This window comes from Phyllostomus discolor, chromosome 1 (genome assembly GCF_004126475.2).
Source record: "Phyllostomus discolor isolate MPI-MPIP mPhyDis1 chromosome 1, mPhyDis1.pri.v3, whole genome shotgun sequence".
In the NCBI taxonomy this organism is placed as follows: domain Eukaryota; kingdom Metazoa; phylum Chordata; class Mammalia; order Chiroptera; family Phyllostomidae; genus Phyllostomus; species Phyllostomus discolor.
In genome coordinates this window covers 132,499,411-132,520,329 of record NC_040903.2, presented here as the reverse complement: position 1 = coordinate 132,520,329, position 20,919 = coordinate 132,499,411, and the positions used below count along the sequence as shown (strand labels likewise).

Here is a 20,919-nt window from a genome sequence, read left to right as displayed (position 1 = left end):
TTTTTGGTTCCATATAAATTTTTGACATATTTATTCTAGATGTGTGAAATATGCCATTAGTATATTGCCACACACACACACACCAATTCCAATTTTAATAGGAATTGTGTTGAATCTATAGATTACTCTGCGTGGCTAAAGAAATCATCATCAAAATGAAAAGGGAACCGAGTACACGGGAGAACATATTTGCCAATGATACATCAGGCAAGGGTTTGATCTCCAAAATATAAAAGGTCCTGCAGAAGTAATGCCTACTTGACTGTGGTTGGTAGGGTAATAATATGGGCATAATAATTATAGTTTTAATCTGAACATTTCACCTAAAATGTTATATGGTGTGCTTGAGTGTGATATTGTTATGCTACGGAATTACATGTTTATGATTTTGTAATAAAAAAATCCTGTAATAAAAAAAGGGCATTATTTGTGCTGGACCCTGTATAAAGAACTCATATGGCTTGACACAAGGAAGACAAACAATCCTACTAAAATATGGGCAAAGTATCTGAATAGACTCTCCTCCAAGGAGGACCTACAGATGGACCACAGACATGTGAAAAGATGCTGAGCATCACTAGCCATCAGAGAGATACAAATTAAAACCATAATGAGATATCACACCTGTGAGAATGGCCATCATTAACAAATCAACAAAAAAGTACTGGAGAGGATTCAGAGAAAAGGGAACTCTAGTGTACTGTTGCTGAGAATGCAGACTGGTGCAGCCACTGTGGAAAACAGTATGGAATTTCCTCAAAAAACTAAAAATGGAACTTCCTTTTTACCCAGCAATTCTTCTGTTGGGAATATACACTAAGAATCCTGGGTCACCAATTCAAAAGAACTTATGCACCCCAATGTTCATAGTGGCACTATTTATAATAGCCAAGTGCTGGAAATAGCCTAAGTGCCCATGAGCAAATGAATGGATCAAAAACCTGTGGTGCATTTACACAATTGAATACTACATACCAGAAAGAAAGAAGAATTTCCTACCTTTTGCAACAGCATGGATGGAACTAGAGAATATTATGCTATGTGAAATAAACCAGTCAGTGAAAGACAAATATCATATGACCTTACCTATAAGAGGAATCTAATGAACAATAAACTAATGAACAAAATAGAACCACAGGCATGGAAACATGAAACAGACTAAAAGTTGAGCAGAGGGGAGGTAGGAGGGGAATAACGGTGGAAGGAAGTGGAAGGGTATAGACAAATAACATGTATGAATGACCCATGGACATGGACAACAGTGTGGGGATTAACTGTGGGAGTGAGGTCTAGGTTGGGTGGAGGAGGACAAAGGGGGAAAAACTGGGACAACTGCAATAGAGTAACAAAAAAAATGATTAAAAATAAATTAAAAAGGAAAAGAAACAGTATATACATGGGAGTACCATATTTAACATATATACAATAGTATCTCTAGGGTCAAAATAATTTGCTTAAAACTTTTATCTAAGAAATAGATCATTATAGTTAAGATCCTGAAATTAATGCTTTGGAATTATTATTTCTATTGCAAAAAAGCCACAAAACAAAAACAAACAAACAAACAGCTCCCTCCAAAAATCCAAATTTCTCTCTCTCTCTGTAAGTAATAATAGCTAAGATCAACTTGAAATACCTGACAGGTCCAATGGTTACCCAGAATATGCCTAATCTTCCTCTCCAGTGTTCTACTTCAGTTGTAATTGCATGCTCAAACCAACAAATTGAGCTAGAGACAAAAAAAGTACCTAATTGACAAAGTCAGAGATTGCAAGGAAATGCTTTTCAAGTACAAGCAATGCAAGAAATGACAAGTGAAGTGAGGGAGAGGTTTCAAAGCTTTAAAGACAGTCATCGATACTGACAGATTACTGTAATTCTGGCTGCTAGCACGATCGATTTGGGCAGCATATGACAATCAATATTGTCCTCATTTAGTGAACAACATTAGATTCATAGATACAGAAGATGTTCCGAGGATAAAATTTAAACTATATTTAATGATCATAAATAGCACAATTTATGCTGTGGCATCTTAGTGGGTATTTTTATTGGGCATAAAATAACTGACACAGCAGTACAATTATCAAATATAATTGAGTTTATTACATATTATTTTAGCCCTTCACTTCTCTTATGAGGATTAAAGTAGTAACTCGGGTGGTTTTCAAAGCCTACTTCTATCTCAATTTTTGTTGTAATTTCTGTTAAGTTTTATTGATCTGTTTTAGAACATTTTTTTCTTATCTGGATTTGTCAAAAACACACCTTTTAAAATTTAATATATTTCTGAAATATTTATTTGCTATTTAAAATTAAAAGACATATCCATATTTCAATATCTTAAAATAAAAAACATCTAGTTGTAATTTGTTATATAAACTTTCACTTAAAAATAAAGTAATCCATCTCTGTGATGTCAGTTTTCCCCAACATTTAGAGTTAATATAGAACTTTGAAAATCTCTGTCAAAAGAAACTATATGTTCTTCAGATTGGCAAAGACTAGGAGTATCTTTATTGTATATTTTAACAGTATGGGAAAATAATTCCCATATAGCCTTTAAATTCAAGCTCCTAAATCAAGAAAACTCTGTTTGATCTATCTTATTTAATGTTTTTACTGTGAGTGCTTCGATAGTGATTTTGCTGATACAAACTGCTCATATTTGTTGTGCAAAGAAAGTGTTCATGTTTACTGTTTTTGTCTGAAATTATCTCTCATTTTAGAGTTTTTTTCCATTGTGATATCTATTTAATGTCTCAGCAAGATTTAACTATTACGAACTTCATGGAGCAGGCTTGAAAATCCAATTCAATCAATTAACCTACCAACCAAGCAAACATAAAAATCCAATTAGGCAATTCCATGGTGTTGGTAGCACTGTTTTATATTGACTATAATCTTTACACATAACAGAATTAATCACTGCACACAAAAAAAGTACCTTCACTTAGTAAGCACATCCAAATTCATTATCTCATTTAACCTTCACAACAATTCTGAGACGGGCATTAGCATGTCTTTTACAGATGAGTAAAGTGAGGTTTAGAGATTCTGTGACTTGGCCAAGCTCATAAGGCAGAGTGTGAGTTAAAATCAGTGTTTTCTAACTGCAAATCTCATTATCATACCTCTAGTGTAACATGCAAATATGAAATAGCTCTCAACAGTGTGAACTTAGGTACAGGAAAAGGAAATTAAGCCATATTCCCAACACTTTTAATTTTGCATTTTTAAAAACTACTTGGTAAAGTGTGCATCTTAAATGTTATTTGTACCTTGGGTCAGAAATAGTTTGTGTTTGCTCAATAATTCAAGTTCCTGCTGTATAACACAAGAGGCAAATAGAGTTCTGTGTCACAATCTAATATCTCTCTACCACTTTCCCAAAAGATTTAAGGCATACTTTCAACTGTGTCTTAAATAAAATTGTAGAGGACACTAACCTCAGGATGACCACCAGGATCAGGTGACCTGTAAAGAGGCAAAGGTCAGAAAGAAGACAGCTTCAGCAGAGCTGACAATGTGGATAAAATTAGTTAATAGGTAATAATCTGATTATTTCTTGTAAGATTAGTTTCCTCTCTAGAGATAGTCAAGAAGTAATAAACTGAATCCTTATATTTTACCACAATGACCACTTCAAATCTGAGTTTTCAACTTAAAGTGAAGATATAACTGCCATAAATAAGAAATACTATATAAATGTCATTCAGCTTAATCAGTGTAACATGTCACAGTCTCCCTACAATTCCATTTCACAATGTCAGAATACATGAGAAATTACATAGAAATCAGATTGCATAAGCCAATTTTTATCAAAAAATGCATGCAGTACACATATGATAAATCCATTTCATGTGGAATAGAACATAAAGTATTTTAAAAAGCCTTCCCTGTAAAGCTTAAATCCATAATTTATTAAATAAAAAGAATTAAAATGTTTTTAATCATACAGAAAAAGTAAAAGAAAACACCTATTTTAGAAAGGAATATCAGAAAACAGTGTAAAATTTAAAGCTGTATGTTCCAGGCACTGTTCTAAGAGCTTTACACAAGTTGATTCATTCAGTTCTCATAACACCATGAGCTAGATATCATTATCACTCTCATTTTATACATTAAGAAAATTGAGGCTGAGGGAGGTTGAATAATTTGCCCAAGGCTACAAAGTGGTGGCCAGCATTTGAGTGCAGGCAATCTGGCTCCAGTAGCCGTGTTCTTAAACAGTCCATGTTCTCTCAAACTTCCATATCTCTATGCTTCCCCCTGCTTCTGGAATGCTCTTAATTTCATCCACCCAATAAACTCAATCACCCTTCATGATTGGCTCAATCCTCATATTTCTCAGAAGTGTTTCCAGATACCACAGCACCTTCCAGCTAAAAGAGAGGCCCCTTGTTATATACTTCCAGAATACTCTGCAAAACTACTATAGCATATATATCACATATATTGAAAATAGTTTATTTACCTAGATCGAGTACCTTCTGATGACTATGTTGGTTATCTCTGTATCTGGAGTAGTGGAGTGCCTAGCACATAGTGGGGCTCTAATTAATTAACCAAATGGTAATTAAGTACTGAATTAAATGTGTATAAAGAAATTACACCATTCAACAACTATCATAAATGCTCACTCCATCACCTATATATCAATAAAAAGAAATTCAAAGGTCTTAACAACACGAGAAATATTTACCTTGCAAAGCAGACATATATTAGAATGGAAACCATACTGTTAAAAAGGATACAAGTTTTGATACAATGGGATCAGTGATTTCAGAGCACGGCTTGCATTGATAGCTGTTGCTCGAACCATAATGGGTAGGACCTTTCCATTCACAATAGCACCATCAAAAAGTGGGCCAAAGAAGGGAACCTGAACGAAAAATTAGAACATAATTTTATACTAAAATTGGTGAAAGGCTGTAGGGAAAAACAAACACTGTTTGCATACAGAAGTACTTTTGCTTCACCCTTAGTCCTTTTTTCAGTAGAAGTACTATTCAAATTCAATTCTTTTCCACTATGAATAATTCACACTAGAACAGTAAACAAAAACATCAACAGACTGCAGGTTTCATTCACAAGAACTGTGTATTTCATGTAACAGACTAAATAATTTATATTCCCTACCAACTTTCAAATTTTATAGCCTCAATTGTGCAAACAAATTCAACTATGGAAGTAAATTCCTCTTCCTTCACTGAGTAAACACAGGAAAGATATACATTCTTATAGGCAGCAAATTATTTTAATTATTTTTGTGTAATACCAGCTTTATTACACAACCTGAAACACTTCTATCACATAAATTGTCATTTTTATCAGGTGACTGACAATTTCAAAAGTTATTCTATTTGACTATGGTTGGTATAAATGGCAGCTAAAGGCAAAGACATGAGCTGTGAATAATGTAATATTTTAGGCTTGTAGTCACATATTGTCTCTGCTGTATATTATTCTTCAATTTTTTTAAAAAAGAAAAACCCATTAAAATGTAAAAACCATTCTTAGCTTGTGGGTTGTACAAAAATAGAAAGTGGGCCACAGTGCGCTGACCTCTGGTTTAGATGAACCCTAAAAACAAAGCCTGGCCATATACTTCAATTCACACATAGAAAGCTTAATCTGACTCAAGAAATTCTTAAGATTCATGATCAACTGTCAAAAATTAAGTCTTCTATAAACTGAAAGTATTCAATTAAAAAAAAGTAAGAAAGACACCAAAATATTACCAAACATTTATTATTTTGATAGGAAATAATTCTGCAAGTGTGTTTCAACCCTAAAGTATAAAACATCCAACTAGAACTACTTGGCTTTATAAAAAAAATGGTTTTAGAACTCTTATTTATTAAGTGACTAAATATTCATGTAATCTAAATATTCATGTAAATATTCATGTAATCTTAATATGATATATCAACTAAAATATAGGAATCATGTTCCTGTTCTAAAGGAAATATTAATCATCCTTTTAATAAAACATAAGCACTTTTGTGAGCTTAGCATAAAAGAACTGCCATTCTAGCATTATCAAGCCTTCTTCCATTTGAATATAGTTTCTTGCTACTGTTCCTGTTCTAGCTCTTTCTGAACCAGACTAAGACAATTCACAGAGCTACTGGAGTCTGTCTCATTTCCCACCATTTCATAAATTAATGCCTAGCCTAATCTTTCTGAAAGAAGGAAAGAAACAACCCATATAGAACTAAAAATATATTATTAAAATGTAAGATAAAAAGTTCTTACCTCCGGTTTTTTCATTATCTGGATACTGAACATGTGATTTCTCATTGGATATATTACAATAAGGACATCACCAAATTCTGTAGGAATAATTCCTCTCCTGTAGTCTCGAGTATGCTCTGACCAAACAATGTGTACTTCATCATTTCCTAAATGTCTCAACTGGAAAACCAAGAACATAGTTTATAGTGCTTTAGAAAATCCCTACATTTATACAACTATTGTTAGCACACTATAAAAAATTTAAAGGTAAAAAAAATAAAAAACATTTAAAAGATTTCATTTGATCATTTTTTTACAACGCATGAAACACAAACATTCAAAGACATCAGGAGACACTACAGAAGCCCAGATAACTTTTAATGGTCTATAGTAAATGGGAAACAGAACTTAGATAAAAAAGATTCACATACAGCCCAACCACCAAATCTTCACTACTAAACCTTTTAAAAATTGTTTAAGAGTGTTTTTAAAAAGTGACTCACTTAAGATTCCTCTTGTTTCTCTGATCACTCTCTGGAAGTGCTAATGAGGAGTGAACAGGCCTAAAGAGGCCAACAGGAAGAGAAGTAAAAGAAACAGGCAATTCATAAATTGGGTAATCGTCTATTGAGTATGAGAAAGTTGACTATATTTGGTTTCATAAATTTATTTCCAGGTTTTCTTTGCCTATGAAACTTTGCCTATGAAATTCATCCAAACACACTTCTTGAGATTTGTTAGACTCACAGTATGTTATTTAAATATATGTGGTGCTTACAAAGATGTTTTTGGCAGAAAGAGATGACATTATGGTGATTAAAATTATAAAAAGCAAAGCATCACAAAGTTGAATTTCTATGTTATTAGAAAAATGAACCTAATACTCATTAGTCTTGTGTGCTATTCAGAGATTACTGTATAAACATGTACTTGAATACAAAATTTGGTTATCTTAGCACATTTATTAATTCTGCAACTGCAAAGATTTGAGCCCACTTTGGGGCGTATCTCACAAGCTTTTCTATTACTTTCAGATAAGTGCACAATGTAGATGGGAAAGTCTGAAAGAAAAAAACTAGGATAAACGTCATTAATATTTTTGGTTTTAGTATGAGCTAACATACAGTCAATTCCTATTTCTGAAAGATGCACTTTTTTGGCTTAAACACCAAAGGGTAGAATAAACATTAAATGTGTAATTTAAAGAACGGAGTTAAGTTCAATTAATGAAAGACTTTCTTCTGTCCCTTTAACTATGGATTTCTTAACCTAAGTTCAAGGGCTCTGTGAATATTTGAAAGTTATTTGTAAAATGTTCTATATTTTTCTGAGTAGAGAGTCTATCAAAGTAAGAGTATGTAATACCAAAAAAAAAAAGCCAAGAATCCATGCTTTAAAGTTTCTAATACCAATTTATCCAGAATATTACTATGAATATCATTAAGTTTTTGAGAATTCAAAGTAAATTCTTGAACTTTAAAATTTATATTACTAAGCAAGAAATGCCTTCTCAGATGCTTTGATGATTATAAGATGGAGGAGGCAACTATTATTATTTTAAAGATAGTGCCCAACTAAATCTATATTTTAGAAATACAGTATAACGACTTTTTTTAGGTTTAAGTGGATTAAATAATTCCTTTTTTATTCTGATAAACCTAAATGTGCTTATTGCTCTTAATACTTGATGGTAGGTCTCAAATATCAAAATATTGTTTTAAGTTTTAACTCTTACTATTTACACCATACACACTCGAATGATATAAATGCAAGAGTTTGGTTTTAAAAACCAAAAAAGATTACACAATTCAGAAAAGCCATGGCTTTATAATTTCATTTTTTAATCAAAATACTTTAAAAATATCCTTCCTATACAACCTTCCCCATGTGTCAGCTTCCCTAATAGGTTTATGTTAACTGAATACAAAAGAAATGTGAAATAAATTTAACCAGGAGGGATGATCCAATCTAATTTTGATACATTAATGTCATATGCTGTACATGTTACAATAGCAGCCAGATCTAATACTAAGCTCCAGGCTATACTGAGATTTCCAAATGGCAGATTGTTCTAAGTGATATCAAGTATAATTGCAGTAATAAACGATAGTAAAAGCTGAGCACACTGTCAGGAAGAATTTAAGTATTTACTTTTTAAAATTAAATGAGTTAGGTTAGGAAAGACAAGACAACTGAAATAATGCAGATCTCAATTTACAGAAAATTCCTTTTATTTATCTGCTACATTAACCCTTGAACTCTTGCCAAAGCTATCTATAATTTCTAGTGCTCACTTATCTAAAGAAACGAGAGAAAAGGGCAACTGCAGTTTTATCTCAAAACCAAGGCTTCTCTTCAAATATCTACCACAGAGTATTAAAAGTCTGTTACACAAGTTTAATGGAAAAGAACAATACATTTTTACGAAAACGTTGTAATGAAGATATTTGTGGCCCAGAACCATGCATAGAACAAATTTATTCTAAACATGTTCAAGCACTTTAAGGGAAAAGCTTCAAGAATATCCCTTATGATTTCTACTCAAATGCTAAAAAAGTAATTATTCTATGCTGTCATGATGAGGCATGTTTTTATAGCTTTATAAGAATTAAAATCACATTGAAAAACTGTTAATCATTGCTGACCTTAAAAATTTTTGAACATAATGAAAAAAATCAACTTTAAGTGGTTAATAGTTAATATAAATTTCAGGTGTGTTTGACACAGTTATTTGTCATAAAAGCTTAATTTTATATTTATTTTATATATTCCTTCTCTTATGGACTTACAAGACTGTCCTATATACTCAGCAGGTTTTTCTATGTTCTGAAAACACACAAAGGGGTTGCTAACTACATGTTTTTGTACCTAGATGTCATTCACTTCTGAAATAGAGTACAAGACTCCTATATATGGGGCCGGTCTGTAAAAATCACTGGAAATCAGCTACTTTAAAGTAGCTGATTCTAAATTCACTTCAGCTGCTGCTGAAGTATACAACATTGGCCACAAATTATCATTACCAATTTATGAAGACAAACCAGTTAAATGAAATTCAACATATATAAAATCAAAGTCCTCAAACCACTATATTTAGAATATTAACATAAGAAGAGACATTGAAGTTCTAATTTCCCACCTAATACAGGAACTCCCACAGTGATATTCCTGACAAGTAATTCTACCTCTGATTGAATACTTCTAAGATTTGGTAGTTTAAAAATTCATAAATAAGTCCATTCATTTTTATTTTTTTTCATGCATGACACTCTTTTATTTTATATTATTTACTAACAATTGACTGAATACCCATAAACCCATCATCTGACCCTGGACCTAGGAAACAGTAAGTTGCCTTGATAAACAGATGTGTCTGTTTTAAGTACTTCTTAAAAATACATATTTTATTGATTATGCTATTACACTTGTCCCATTCCCACCCCCATTTTTCCCCTCTGCCCTGCATACACCATCTCACCCACATTCCCCCTCTTTAGTTCATGTCCATGGGTTGTACATTAAGTTCTTTAGCTTCTACATTTCCTATATTATTCTTACCCTCCTCGTGTCTATTTTGTACCTACCATTTATGCCTCTTATTCCTGGTATCCTTTCCCCCATTTTCCCCACTCTCTGCTGATAACCCTCCATGTGATCTCCATTTCTGTGACTCTGTTCCTGTTCTAGTTGCTTGCTTACTTTGTTTTTTTTTTTATATTCAGTTGTTAATAGTTGTGAGTTTGTTGTCAGTTTAGTGCTAACAGTTTTGATCTTCTTTTTCTTAGATAAGTTCCTTTAATATTTCATATAATAAGGGATTGGTGATGATGAACTCCTTTAACTTGACCTTATCTGGGAAGTACTTTATCTGCCCTTCTATTATAAATGATAGCTTTGCTGCATAGAGTAATCTTGAATGCAGGTCTTTGCTTTTCATGACTTCAAATACTTCTTTCCAGCCCCTTCTTGCTTGTAAGGTTTCTTTTGAGAAATCAACTGATAGCCTAATGGGAACTCCTTTGTAGGTAAATGTCTCCTTTTCTCTTGCTGCCTTTAAGATTTTTTCCTTATCTTTCATCTTGGGTAATGCAATTCTGATGTGCCTTGGTGTGTGCTTCCCTGGGTTCAACTTCTTTGGGACTCTGAGCTTCCTGGACTTCCTGGAAGTCTATTTCTTTTGCCAGATTGGAAGTTCTCCTTCATTATTTTTTCAAATAAATTTTCAATTTGTTGCTCTTCCTCTCCTCCTTCTGGCACCCCTATGATTTGGATGTTGGAATGTTTCAAGTTGTCCTGGAGGTTCCTCAGCCTTTCCTCATTTTTTAAAATTCTTGTTTCTTCATTCTGTTCTGAAGAAATGTTTCTTTCTTCCTTCTGTTCCAAACCACTCATTTGGGCCCTAGTTTCCTTCCCGTCACTGTTGGTTCCCTGTACATTTTCCTTTATTTCACTTTTCATAGCCTTCATTTTTTCCTCTATTTTGAAACCATATTCACCCGTTTATGTGAGCATCCTGATTACCAGTGTTTTGAACTGTGCACCTGATAGATTGGCCATCTCTTTGTCGCTTACTTGTATTTTTTTGGAGCTTTCATCTATTTTTTCACTTGGGCCATATTTTTTGTCTCAGCACACCTGTTTTGTAGTAAGGGGAGGAGCCTTAAGTGTTCACCAGGGTGTCGCTGTGTTGTGAGGCTGTCAGTGGGGGAGGGGCCTGAGAGGGAACAACGTCGCTAGCTCAGCTCTCCTCTGGCTTTCAGTCACTTCCCCAGCTACCCACAAGAAAATTGGTCCCTTCTGGTGCTGATTCCTGGGTGGGTGGGTTTGAGTATGTTCCAGGACCCTGTGGGTCTCTCCAATGAACTTCCCTGTGAGGTTGGGAGTATCTCCCATTGCCTCAATCCCACAGGTGTTTTCAGTCAGAGGTTTTGAGGCTTTATTTCCCTCTGCTGGAACCTGGGGTTGCTTGGTCTGTCTCACCCCCTAGTTGTTCCTCCCGGTTTATCCACATGCAAATGTGGGACTGCCTGCTCTGCCAGACACTGCCTTGCCTGCCCTGGTCTTCTAGCCAGCCTTGCCACAAGTCCTCTCTGCCCCAGCTGCCTGTCTCTGCCCCTTCTATTGGTCTGGATGAATGTTTCTTCTTTAACTTCTTGGCTGTCGGACTTCCGTATAGTTCAATTTTCTGTGAGTTCTGGTTGTTTTTTCTATTTAACTTTGCTGTTGTCTTTCTTTTGGTTGTGTGAGGAGGCACAATGTGTCCACCTATGCCTCCATCTTGGCCAGGAATCCCATTCATTCTTATTTATTTATTTTAAAGGGGGGGCAATAGCTTTTTAAAAAAGATTTGTTTATTTTTAGAGAGGGAAGGGAGGGAGAAAGAGAGAGACAGAGAGAGAAACATCGATGTGCAGTTGCTGGGGGCCGTGGCCTGCAACCCAGGCATGTGCCCTGACTGGGAATCGAACCTGCGATGCTTTGGTTTGCAGCCCGCACTCAATCCACTGAGCTACGCCAGCCAGGGCCACTTTTATTTATTTATTTTTTTTAATTTAAAAAATATTTTTCTGTTTATGCTATTACAGTTGTCCTAATTTTTCACCTCTTGCACCCCTCCACCCAACCCTCCCCCGTCATCCATAGTCAATCCCTACACCATTGTACATGCACACGGGTCTTTGGTGCTGTTCTTTAACTAATCCCTTCACCTTTTTCAACCAGTCCCCACCTCCCCCCATCCTTCTTACAGCTGTTGGTCTGTTCCATGATTCTATGCCTCTGGTTCTATTTTGCTCACTAGTTTATTTTGTTCACTAAATTTCACTTGTAAGTGGAATCATATGGTATTTGTCTTTCACTGACTGGTTTATTTCACTTAGTATAATATTCTCCAGTTCCATTCATTCTATCATAAAAATTAGGAATTCCTTCTTTTCTATAGCTGTACAGTAATCTGATGTGTAAAAGTACCACAGCTTTTTTACCCGCTCATCAACTGATGGGCATATATTCTTAGGGTATATTCCCTTTGATCCCACTTCTGAGAATATGTCCAAGGAATCTCAAAACACTAATTCAAAAGAATGTATCCACCCCTATCTTCATTACAGTGTTATCTACAATAGCCAAGATATGGAAATAGCCCATCAGTAGATGAATGGATAAAAAAAGTTGTGGCTCATTTACAAAATGAAATACTACAAGGCTATAAAAAAGAAGGAAATCTTACCTTTTGTGACAGCATGGATGGACCTGGATAGCATTATGCTAAGTGAAGTAAGCCAGTCAGAGAAAGAAAAATACCATGTGATCTCCCTTGTAAGTGGAATTTAATGAACAAAATAAACTGATGAACAAAATAGAAACAGAGGCATGAATACATGGAACAGACTGATAGCTGTCAGAGGGGAGAGTGGAGAGGGTGAGTGGATGAAAGAAGGTGAAGCAATTAGCCAAAGAACATATATGCATAACTTGCAGACACAGATGACAGTGTGGTGATGGCCAGAAAGAACGGGGCATGGGGACTGAGTGGAGGTGGGCAAAGAGGAGGGAAAGGGAGACATCTGTAATAGTTTCAATAGTAAAAGAAAAGAAGAAAGAAAAAGAAACTTGAGTACCAACTTATACCATACACAAAAATAAATTTGAGGTGGATAAAAGATGTAAATATAAGTCATGACACCATTAAAGTCCTAGGGGAGAACATAGGCAAGAAAATCTCAGATATTTCACATAGCAGTATTTTTGCTGATATGTCCCCTAGAACAGGGAACATAAAGGAAAGAATAAACAAATGGGACTTCATCAAAACAAAAAGCTTCTACATGGCTAAAGAAAACAGCATTAAAATGAAAAGAGAACCAACCGTTTGGGAAAACATATTTGCCAATGATACCTCAGACAAGGGTTTGATCTCCAAAACATATAAAGAACTCACACGACTCCACTCTAGCAAGACAGACAACCCAATTAAAAATGGGCAAAGGACTTGAACAGACACTTCTCCAAGGAGACCATAGAGAGGGTCCAGAGACACATGAAAAGATGCTCAGTATCACTTGCTATCAGAGAGATGCAAATTAAAACCACAATGAGATACTACTTCACACTGGTCAGAAGGGCCATCATAAACAAAGCAACAGACAACAAGTGTGGGAGAGGTTGTGGAGAAAAGGGAGCCCTAGTGTCCTGTTGGTAGGACTGCAGACTGGTATAACCACTATGGAAAACACTATGGAATTTTCAAAGAAAACTAAAAATGGATCTGCCTTTTGACCCACCAATTCTACTACTAGGATTATATCCTAAGAACGTTGAAACACCAATCCAAAAGAAACTATGCACCCCAATTTACAATAGCCAAGTGTTGGAAGTAACCTAGGTGCCCATCAGTCAATGAATGGATCAAAAAACTATGGTACATTTACACAATGGAATTCTATGCAGCAGAAAGAAAGAAGGCGCTCCTACCCTTTGCAACAGCATGGATGGATCTGGAGGGCATTATGCTACATGAAATATGCCAGGCAGTGAAAGACAAATACCATATGATCTCACCTTTAAGTGGAACCTAATCAGCAAAACAAACAAGCAAGCAAAACATAACCATAGTCATTGAAATTAAGAACAATATCACAGTAACTGGAGGGGAGGTGAGAGGGGATAATGAGGGGAAAGGGAGAAAGAGTTTTCAGGAACAACTATAAAGGACACATGGACAAAACCAAGTGGGGGTGGAATCAGGGGAGGGAGGTGGGAATGGCTATGGGGGCAGTGGTGGGAGTAAATGCAGACAACTACTTGAACAACAATAAAGTAATTTAAAAATAAAATAAAATAAGATAGAAAAATATAAACTATTTATAAAAATATAAATGAAGCATTAAATTAAAAAAATAGAAGTTGTAGTCAATTCAAACCCTTAAGTCTTTTTCTTACAGAGTTCAGATTATCTTTAAGCTTGTGAAGGTTTTTTGTTAGCCTGATTCTGCTAATCAATGTGTTACCTGTCTTTCCCAGATTTAGGTTATCCTTAAATTCAAATTCTTGTATCTTGTATCCTTAAATTCAAATTCTTGTATCTATACCCCAAATCTAAAAGAAGATTTAGATTTGGGGTAACAATTTCAAATGGGACAGGTATGGGTAAGGGACATTACAGATGTTCCTCCTAGTTAAAAAATATCCACATTTATTAAATGCTTACTATTCCAAGTGCTTTTAGACAATTTATTTAATTTCTACAACAGTGCTCCAAGGAAAATATAATTACTATTACTTCTATTTTTACAGGTGAGGAATTGAAGCTTAAAAAGATAAAGCAACCTTGCCTAAGGTCACATAACTAAGTAGTAGAGCCATCACTGAAACCTAGGCAGGCTAGTTCCAGAAACCACACTTTAACCACTTCCCTATATTGCCTTTTATTAAATAATTTATGTCTCTAGATATGATTATACAACCAGTTTTGAATATACTAACTGAACTATTATTAATACCACATTTCTTCAATTTGCTCACAACAAACGACTTAGTTAAATGCTTTATACCGTCTATAGCTTTCCCTGATCTAGTAATCCTATTAAAACAAATTAAGTTATGTTGATGCAATCTGTTATGGTGAACTCATCATGGCTCCTAGTGATCACTACTTCATTACTTAAGTGCTCACAAAACATCTGTTTAATAATCCTATTTTGTCAGGCATTGAGATGGAGCTCATGAACATTAGTAATTTTTGTAGTTGGTGGCCTGTTCAAATTTTTATGGAAATCAGATGTTTGCCTATCTTATGGCAGTTTTCCCATTTTCCATGGTTATGAACAGATTCCAGGGTTAATACTAGATTTCCTCAGTGCCACAAAATGTCACTCATCTGGAGCTGGAGAATAGAATTCATGTAAAGTACCTATACCCTCTCTTTTATAAAATCAGCTTACTACTCTATGACTTCCCAATTTCACTTAAAAGCACCTAACAATCAATTATAATTACTCAGGGTCAAAACCTGAAAGCCTTCAATTTCTGTTTTCCTTAACTCTATCTCTTAACAAGCTCTTCATTAAAAAAAAAAGTATTATCAGAGTTCCAGTCAAGATGGAGGTATAGGCAAGCATGGCTCACCTCCTTGCACAATCGCATCAATATTACAACTATGCTACAGACCAATGATCACTCACAACCCTCTGAAATCGAGTTGACTGGAAATCCGACAACTACAGAACTAAAGAAATTGCATCAATTCAGAAGGGAAGCAGATGTGGAAACACAGAGACTCGGAATGGGTGGATCCAACACTCAGGTGTGGAGGATAAATATTTGGGGGGATATGTTAGAAATGAGGAGTCCCAACCCCATAACAAACCCCCCTGCCCAGGGTACCAGTGCCAGGAAGATGAGCCCCCATTAACTTCTGGCTGTAGAAACTAGTGGGATTGGAGTCAGTGAAAAAACTACTGGACTCCCTGGCAGTTCTTCTTAAAGGGCCCATGTGAAACTTAAGTAGACATACTCCCTCTGAGCTCCGACAACACTGGGATAGCGGCCTGAAAATAACAGTGGCATATGGGGAGGAATGAAGTATCTGGCATCAGGACAAGAGCTGGGGGACAGCTTTCTCCCAGACAGAAAGGCAGGCAGAGGCCATTGTGTGTTTTCTCAGCCCTCCCCAGAAAAAGCCACAGAGCTGGCCAGCAGGAGCCATATCTGAGACTCCATCAACCTGGCTTATGCTGTTTGCTCTGCCCTGGTGTTTACCTGAGATTCTGCCTTACCCAACTTACGGGCCAGCCCTCTTTAGATCAAAGTTTGGCTCTGCCCTGGAACTTCCCAGTCCAGCACAAATAGCAGTCAGCTGCAGACTGCTTTGTAGCTCACACTGGGTGGCTCAGGCAGAACACAGGTGGTGGCTGACCCTGACCTTCACCATCTGGGAAACCCAAGAGCCTGCACACTCCCAGTGGACTGCTACAGACCACGTCGAAACACAACCATACTGCCCTGGCACAGTTTATCCTCCACAGAGGGTGGAGGCTGGTGGTCAGTGGTCACAGCCAGTCCTTGTAGCTGAATGGCCTGGGCAAATCCCTCCCAGAGGCCTGCTAACAGCAACAAAGACTCAACTATAAGAGGGTGTACTCAGCCCACACAGAGGGCACAGCTGGAGTACCCAGCTTAGGTGATAGGGAGGACTATGCCACTGGACCCTACAGGACACCTACTATATAAGGCCACGCTACCAAGACAGGCAGTCACAGACACTCTACCTAATATATAGAAACAAACACAGGAAGGCTTTCAAAATGAGGGGATAAAGAAACATGGCCCAAATGAAAGAACAGATCAAAGCTCCAGAAAGAGTTAAATGAAATGGAGATAAGCAATCTATCAGATGCACAGTTCAAAACACTCATTATAAGGATGCTCAAGGAACTCAGTGAGGACCTCAACAGCATAAAAAAGAGCCAAGCAGAAATGAAGGACATACAGAAATGAACCATTTACAGGAATCAAGAGTACAGTGGATAAAGCTAAGTATCAAAACAATGACATGAAACACAAGCAAACAAAAATCTACCAATTAGAACAACAGGATGAAAAAAGAATCCAAACAAAGGAGGAGAGTGCAAAGACCCTCTGAGACAACTTCAGCAGGTCCAACATTTGTTATCATAGGGGTGCCAGAAGCAAAAGAAAAAGAGCAAGAAATTGAAGTTGATTTGAAAAAGTAATGCAAGAAAACTTCCCTGATTTGATGAAGGTAATAGACATGCAAATCCAGGAAGCACAGAGTCCCAAACAAGATGGATGCAAACAAGTCCATACCAAGACACATCATAATTAAAATGCCCAAGTTAAAGAAAAAGACAGAATCTTAAAAGCAGCAAGAGAAAAGAAGTTTGTTACCTACAGGGGAGTTCCCATAAGGCTCTCAGCAGATTTCTCAAAAGACACTCTGTAGGCTAGAGGGCATTGGCAGGAAATATCCAAAGTCATGAAAAGCAGGAACCTATAGCCAAGACTGCTCTACCCAGCAAAGATATTTAGAGTTGAAGGATAGATAAAGAGCTTTCCAGACAAGAGAAATGAAAGGAGTTCATCATCACTAAACCATTATTATATGAAATGTTAAAGGGATTTATTTAAGAAAAAGAAGTAGCTCCAAACTATGAATAATAAATGGCAATTACCACATATACCTATCAACAATTCAATCTAAAACACAAACTAAGCAAATAAGAAGAACAGAGACAGAATCATGGATATGGAGAGTGTTTGGATGGTTACCAGACAGGAGGTGGTTTTGAGGGAATGGGTGAAGAGGGTGGGTTAAGAAATATAAATTGGTAGTCACAGAATAGTTATGGGGATGTAAAGTACAGTATAGGACACAGAGTAGCTAAAGAACTTACATGCATGTACCATGGACATGAACAAAGGTGGGGGGATTGCTTGAGGGAAACTAGGGGTGCTGGGTAGGGTTGGGGTCCAAGGGAAAAAACTGGGCCAACTCTAACAGCACAATCAATAAAATATGTTTACCCCTCGCTGGTGTGGTTCTGTGGTTGAGTGCCAGCCTGTGATTCAAAGGTTTGCCAGTTCGATTCCCAGTCAGGGCACATGCCTGGCTTGTAGGCTAGGTCCCCAGTAGGGGGTGTGTGAGAGACAACCACACATTGATGTTAGTCTCCCTCTTTTTCTCTCCCTTCCCCTCTCTAAAAATAAAATAAATAAAATCTTAAAAAATATATATTTTTAAAAAGTATTATACTCCTTTTTTGTACTTTCCTCATTTCCTCTACTGTTGTCTAGGTCAGATTTCTGTCATCCTATATACCTAGACTAGTTCATCGAATTACTAAAAGGCCTCCTCCCACCTCCTCCACTCCGTTCTTCCTATGCACCTTCTTTCATACATTAGAAAATGTTGAGAGCTGAATAAATGCAGTGTGCTAGCAACTGTAGATTCAATGGCGAGGAAAAACAGTCCCGGCTCTCACAAAGCTTCAAGTCCAGTGGAGGAGACAAAGTAAAATAACGAGGCAATAGATGAATAATTACCAATATAGATAATGCTCTAAATGTACTTTCCTGAAGGCAAGCAACGAAGAAAACTAGGCTGTAATGGCACTTGAAGAATGCAAATAAGCTAATCTGGTTAGGCAATTGCTTTAGGAGATAGTTGGTATATATGCAGAAATTGAAACTGAGTAATATTGGTCCAAACCCTCACACTTTCCCCTATCTTCCACTAATATGTAGCAAAACATACAATATCATATACTCTTCAGTCATGTGAAAAAACATAGTTTCATACACATTCTACATACTTTCATACATAGTCACACACATTTTTCATACATTCACTTCCTGTGTGGAGCATTAATTTTTTAATAACTCAGAAAACCTTCTTGAAGCAACAGGTACAGCATCTAGTACATGATACTATGGCAGAGTGGATGCTCAATAAATACTGCTAATAAAAACAATGTCAAAGTATTTGCCAATTTTTTTCTATCATTACATAGTGTATAGCATAAAAATAGAGTTATCTGCAGTTATTGCATTTATTTAAATATGCCACTTTAAAAGTGGTAAGTGCTATAAGCAAAAGAAAATTCGGTATGTGATAGTGTTAGTGGGTGCAGGGGGCTTCTTTAGCTAGGATGCTCTGCAAAGGTCTCTCTTAGGAACTGCCCAATGAGCTTGAGAATAGAACAATGAGAATGAGAAAGCCTTATGATGTGGAGAAAGAGTATTTCAAAAGGAAAGAACAGTAAGTACAAAGCTCCTGAGATGGGAATAAATTTGACATGCTGGCAGATTAGAATGATAGATAAGGCTAGATTATCTTAAAGGAAAAAGAAAGTAACAGAAAATGAGATCAGAGGGACAGGCAGGCAGGTGGACAAGTCACATAAAGTACTGAAGGCCTTAGTGGTAAATTTAAATATTATTCTACACGCAATAAGAAGCCATTTCTGTACCATCCAAATTATACCATTCACAGTGGTGAGATAAATTTACTCTGAACCATTTATATTTTCTGGTTGGTTTCCCTATCCATTATTCTTGTCATCAGGAATATTAATGATAGAAATTGGAGTTAAGGGCAGAGTCTATGACATTAAGATAGAATTAGTTATATAAGGTTGCTATATTTTGGGACTGAAACCATGAGTATAATTCTGTAACATTTATTAATTATTACCATACCTACTAAAATAATGAAAATTTTGTTATTCCTTAAATTTGTTTTAGAATTCATTTTTCAGACTATATTTAGCATATAGTTCTTTGAAAAGTAAAGTATATTGCAATTTTATTCCTAAACAAATAAAAATAGATTGAAAATGAGACCAAATAGGTCTATAAAGCTCATTTATTTGTGAAACTATTGTTATCAAATTTCAACACAGAAAATGAACTGCTGTCCATCACACTAACAGTATTTCAGAAGAAACTGACTTAAATGAAAGGCTTCTTTTTCCTCTTTGTGGGGGGTGGGGGAGATCCAGGAAATGAAAGATAGACTAGAGAGTCCAACTAAGTATGTTACAGTGATCTCAACCTGATCTTCATCAAAGTCCTAAAAGGATGATTCACCTACCTATGAAGCAGACAATCAGCAACTGGCTAGCACAAGGAGACAGAGGAAATGAGACAAGCTTCTGTGAACACTTTATACCAATACTTGTAGCACTTCTGATTTTTTAGGGGTGAATAAACTCAGTTAAGTGGAAATTATTTTTAACCATTTTCCATCAATCTTCCTCAGGGAGAGATAATTTATAGAACAGACCACTTCAACTGGAGTTATATCAGGATTTTTGATATGGTGGTATAATATTTCTAAGAGAGGCTACACTTTGTTCAACTAAATGTTTAGTTAATTTGTTGAAAACGTATAGTCTATGTTGTAAAAATCCTGCTATTACTGTCTTGAGCCTTGAAAAAGCTTCTCATCACAAGAAATAAAATGTTACACCTAAAAGTTCAAGGATATTTACCTCTTATTCTGGGCAAATAAAATGCTTAAGATAATTTACAAAATCACCACATATTTTAAATAAAAAGTGAGAACTAAAATTAGTTTCTATAAAACAGATATAAATGATTTTCTCCTTTCAAGTTTAAAACAAAGAACCAGGGACATAAATAATTCTAGTTTGCCAGAGGCATGGCTATTTCTTTATACTGACTGTCGACTATCTAATTTAATTAGAGGTATTAAACTCCATGCTGAGGTCAACGAGCCTTACATCCTCCAATATTACACTTCAACCAATGCTCATTAATGTGTCTACTGAATGGATTAACACAGTAAAGATATATGTACAAAGGAAAGGGGGACAACCTAATGATAGCCAATTGTTCATTTGTAATAGGACACATGTTCTAGGCCTCAACTTATTACCTCTAATGTGGAATTTATTAAATTCAGGAGAAAAAATGCCAATACAGAAAGTGATTTTTTATTAAGGGGAACTGGTATAAGACAACTGGTCTCTATGATTAAGTTTAAACATTTAACCTTTTATTAAAAAGAAATTGATACTATAATAGAGCTAAAATATAAGCTTGTTACTTAGAAAAATTTTACATACTACCACTCTGAAGAGTGGATTAAAGAAAAGAGTAATAAAGAATAGGAAAAGGAAAACTCATTATATAAAG

The 20,919-nt window shown here is 35.7% G+C and overlaps 1 protein-coding gene and 1 long non-coding RNA gene across 2 annotated transcripts in view; one reads left to right on the top strand and one right to left on the bottom strand.

Moving 5' to 3' along the window:
- RALGAPA1 (Ral GTPase activating protein catalytic subunit alpha 1) overlaps window positions 1–20,919 on the bottom strand; it is a 276,187-nt gene that overhangs the window by 46,446 nt on the left and 208,822 nt on the right. The window contains exons 38-39 of the mRNA XM_028505505.2: window positions 6,262–6,420; window positions 4,758–4,885 (exon numbers count right to left, since the gene is read on the bottom strand). Of these exons, the coding sequence (XP_028361306.1) occupies window positions 4,758–4,885; window positions 6,262–6,420 (287 nt within the window). The remainder of the gene's footprint in view (window positions 1–4,757; window positions 4,886–6,261; window positions 6,421–20,919) is intronic.
- LOC118501319 lies at window positions 14,105–15,380 on the top strand. Its single transcript, XR_004903953.1, has 2 exons — window positions 14,105–14,298; window positions 14,348–15,380. It is a non-coding gene; the product is annotated as an uncharacterized LOC118501319 (long non-coding RNA).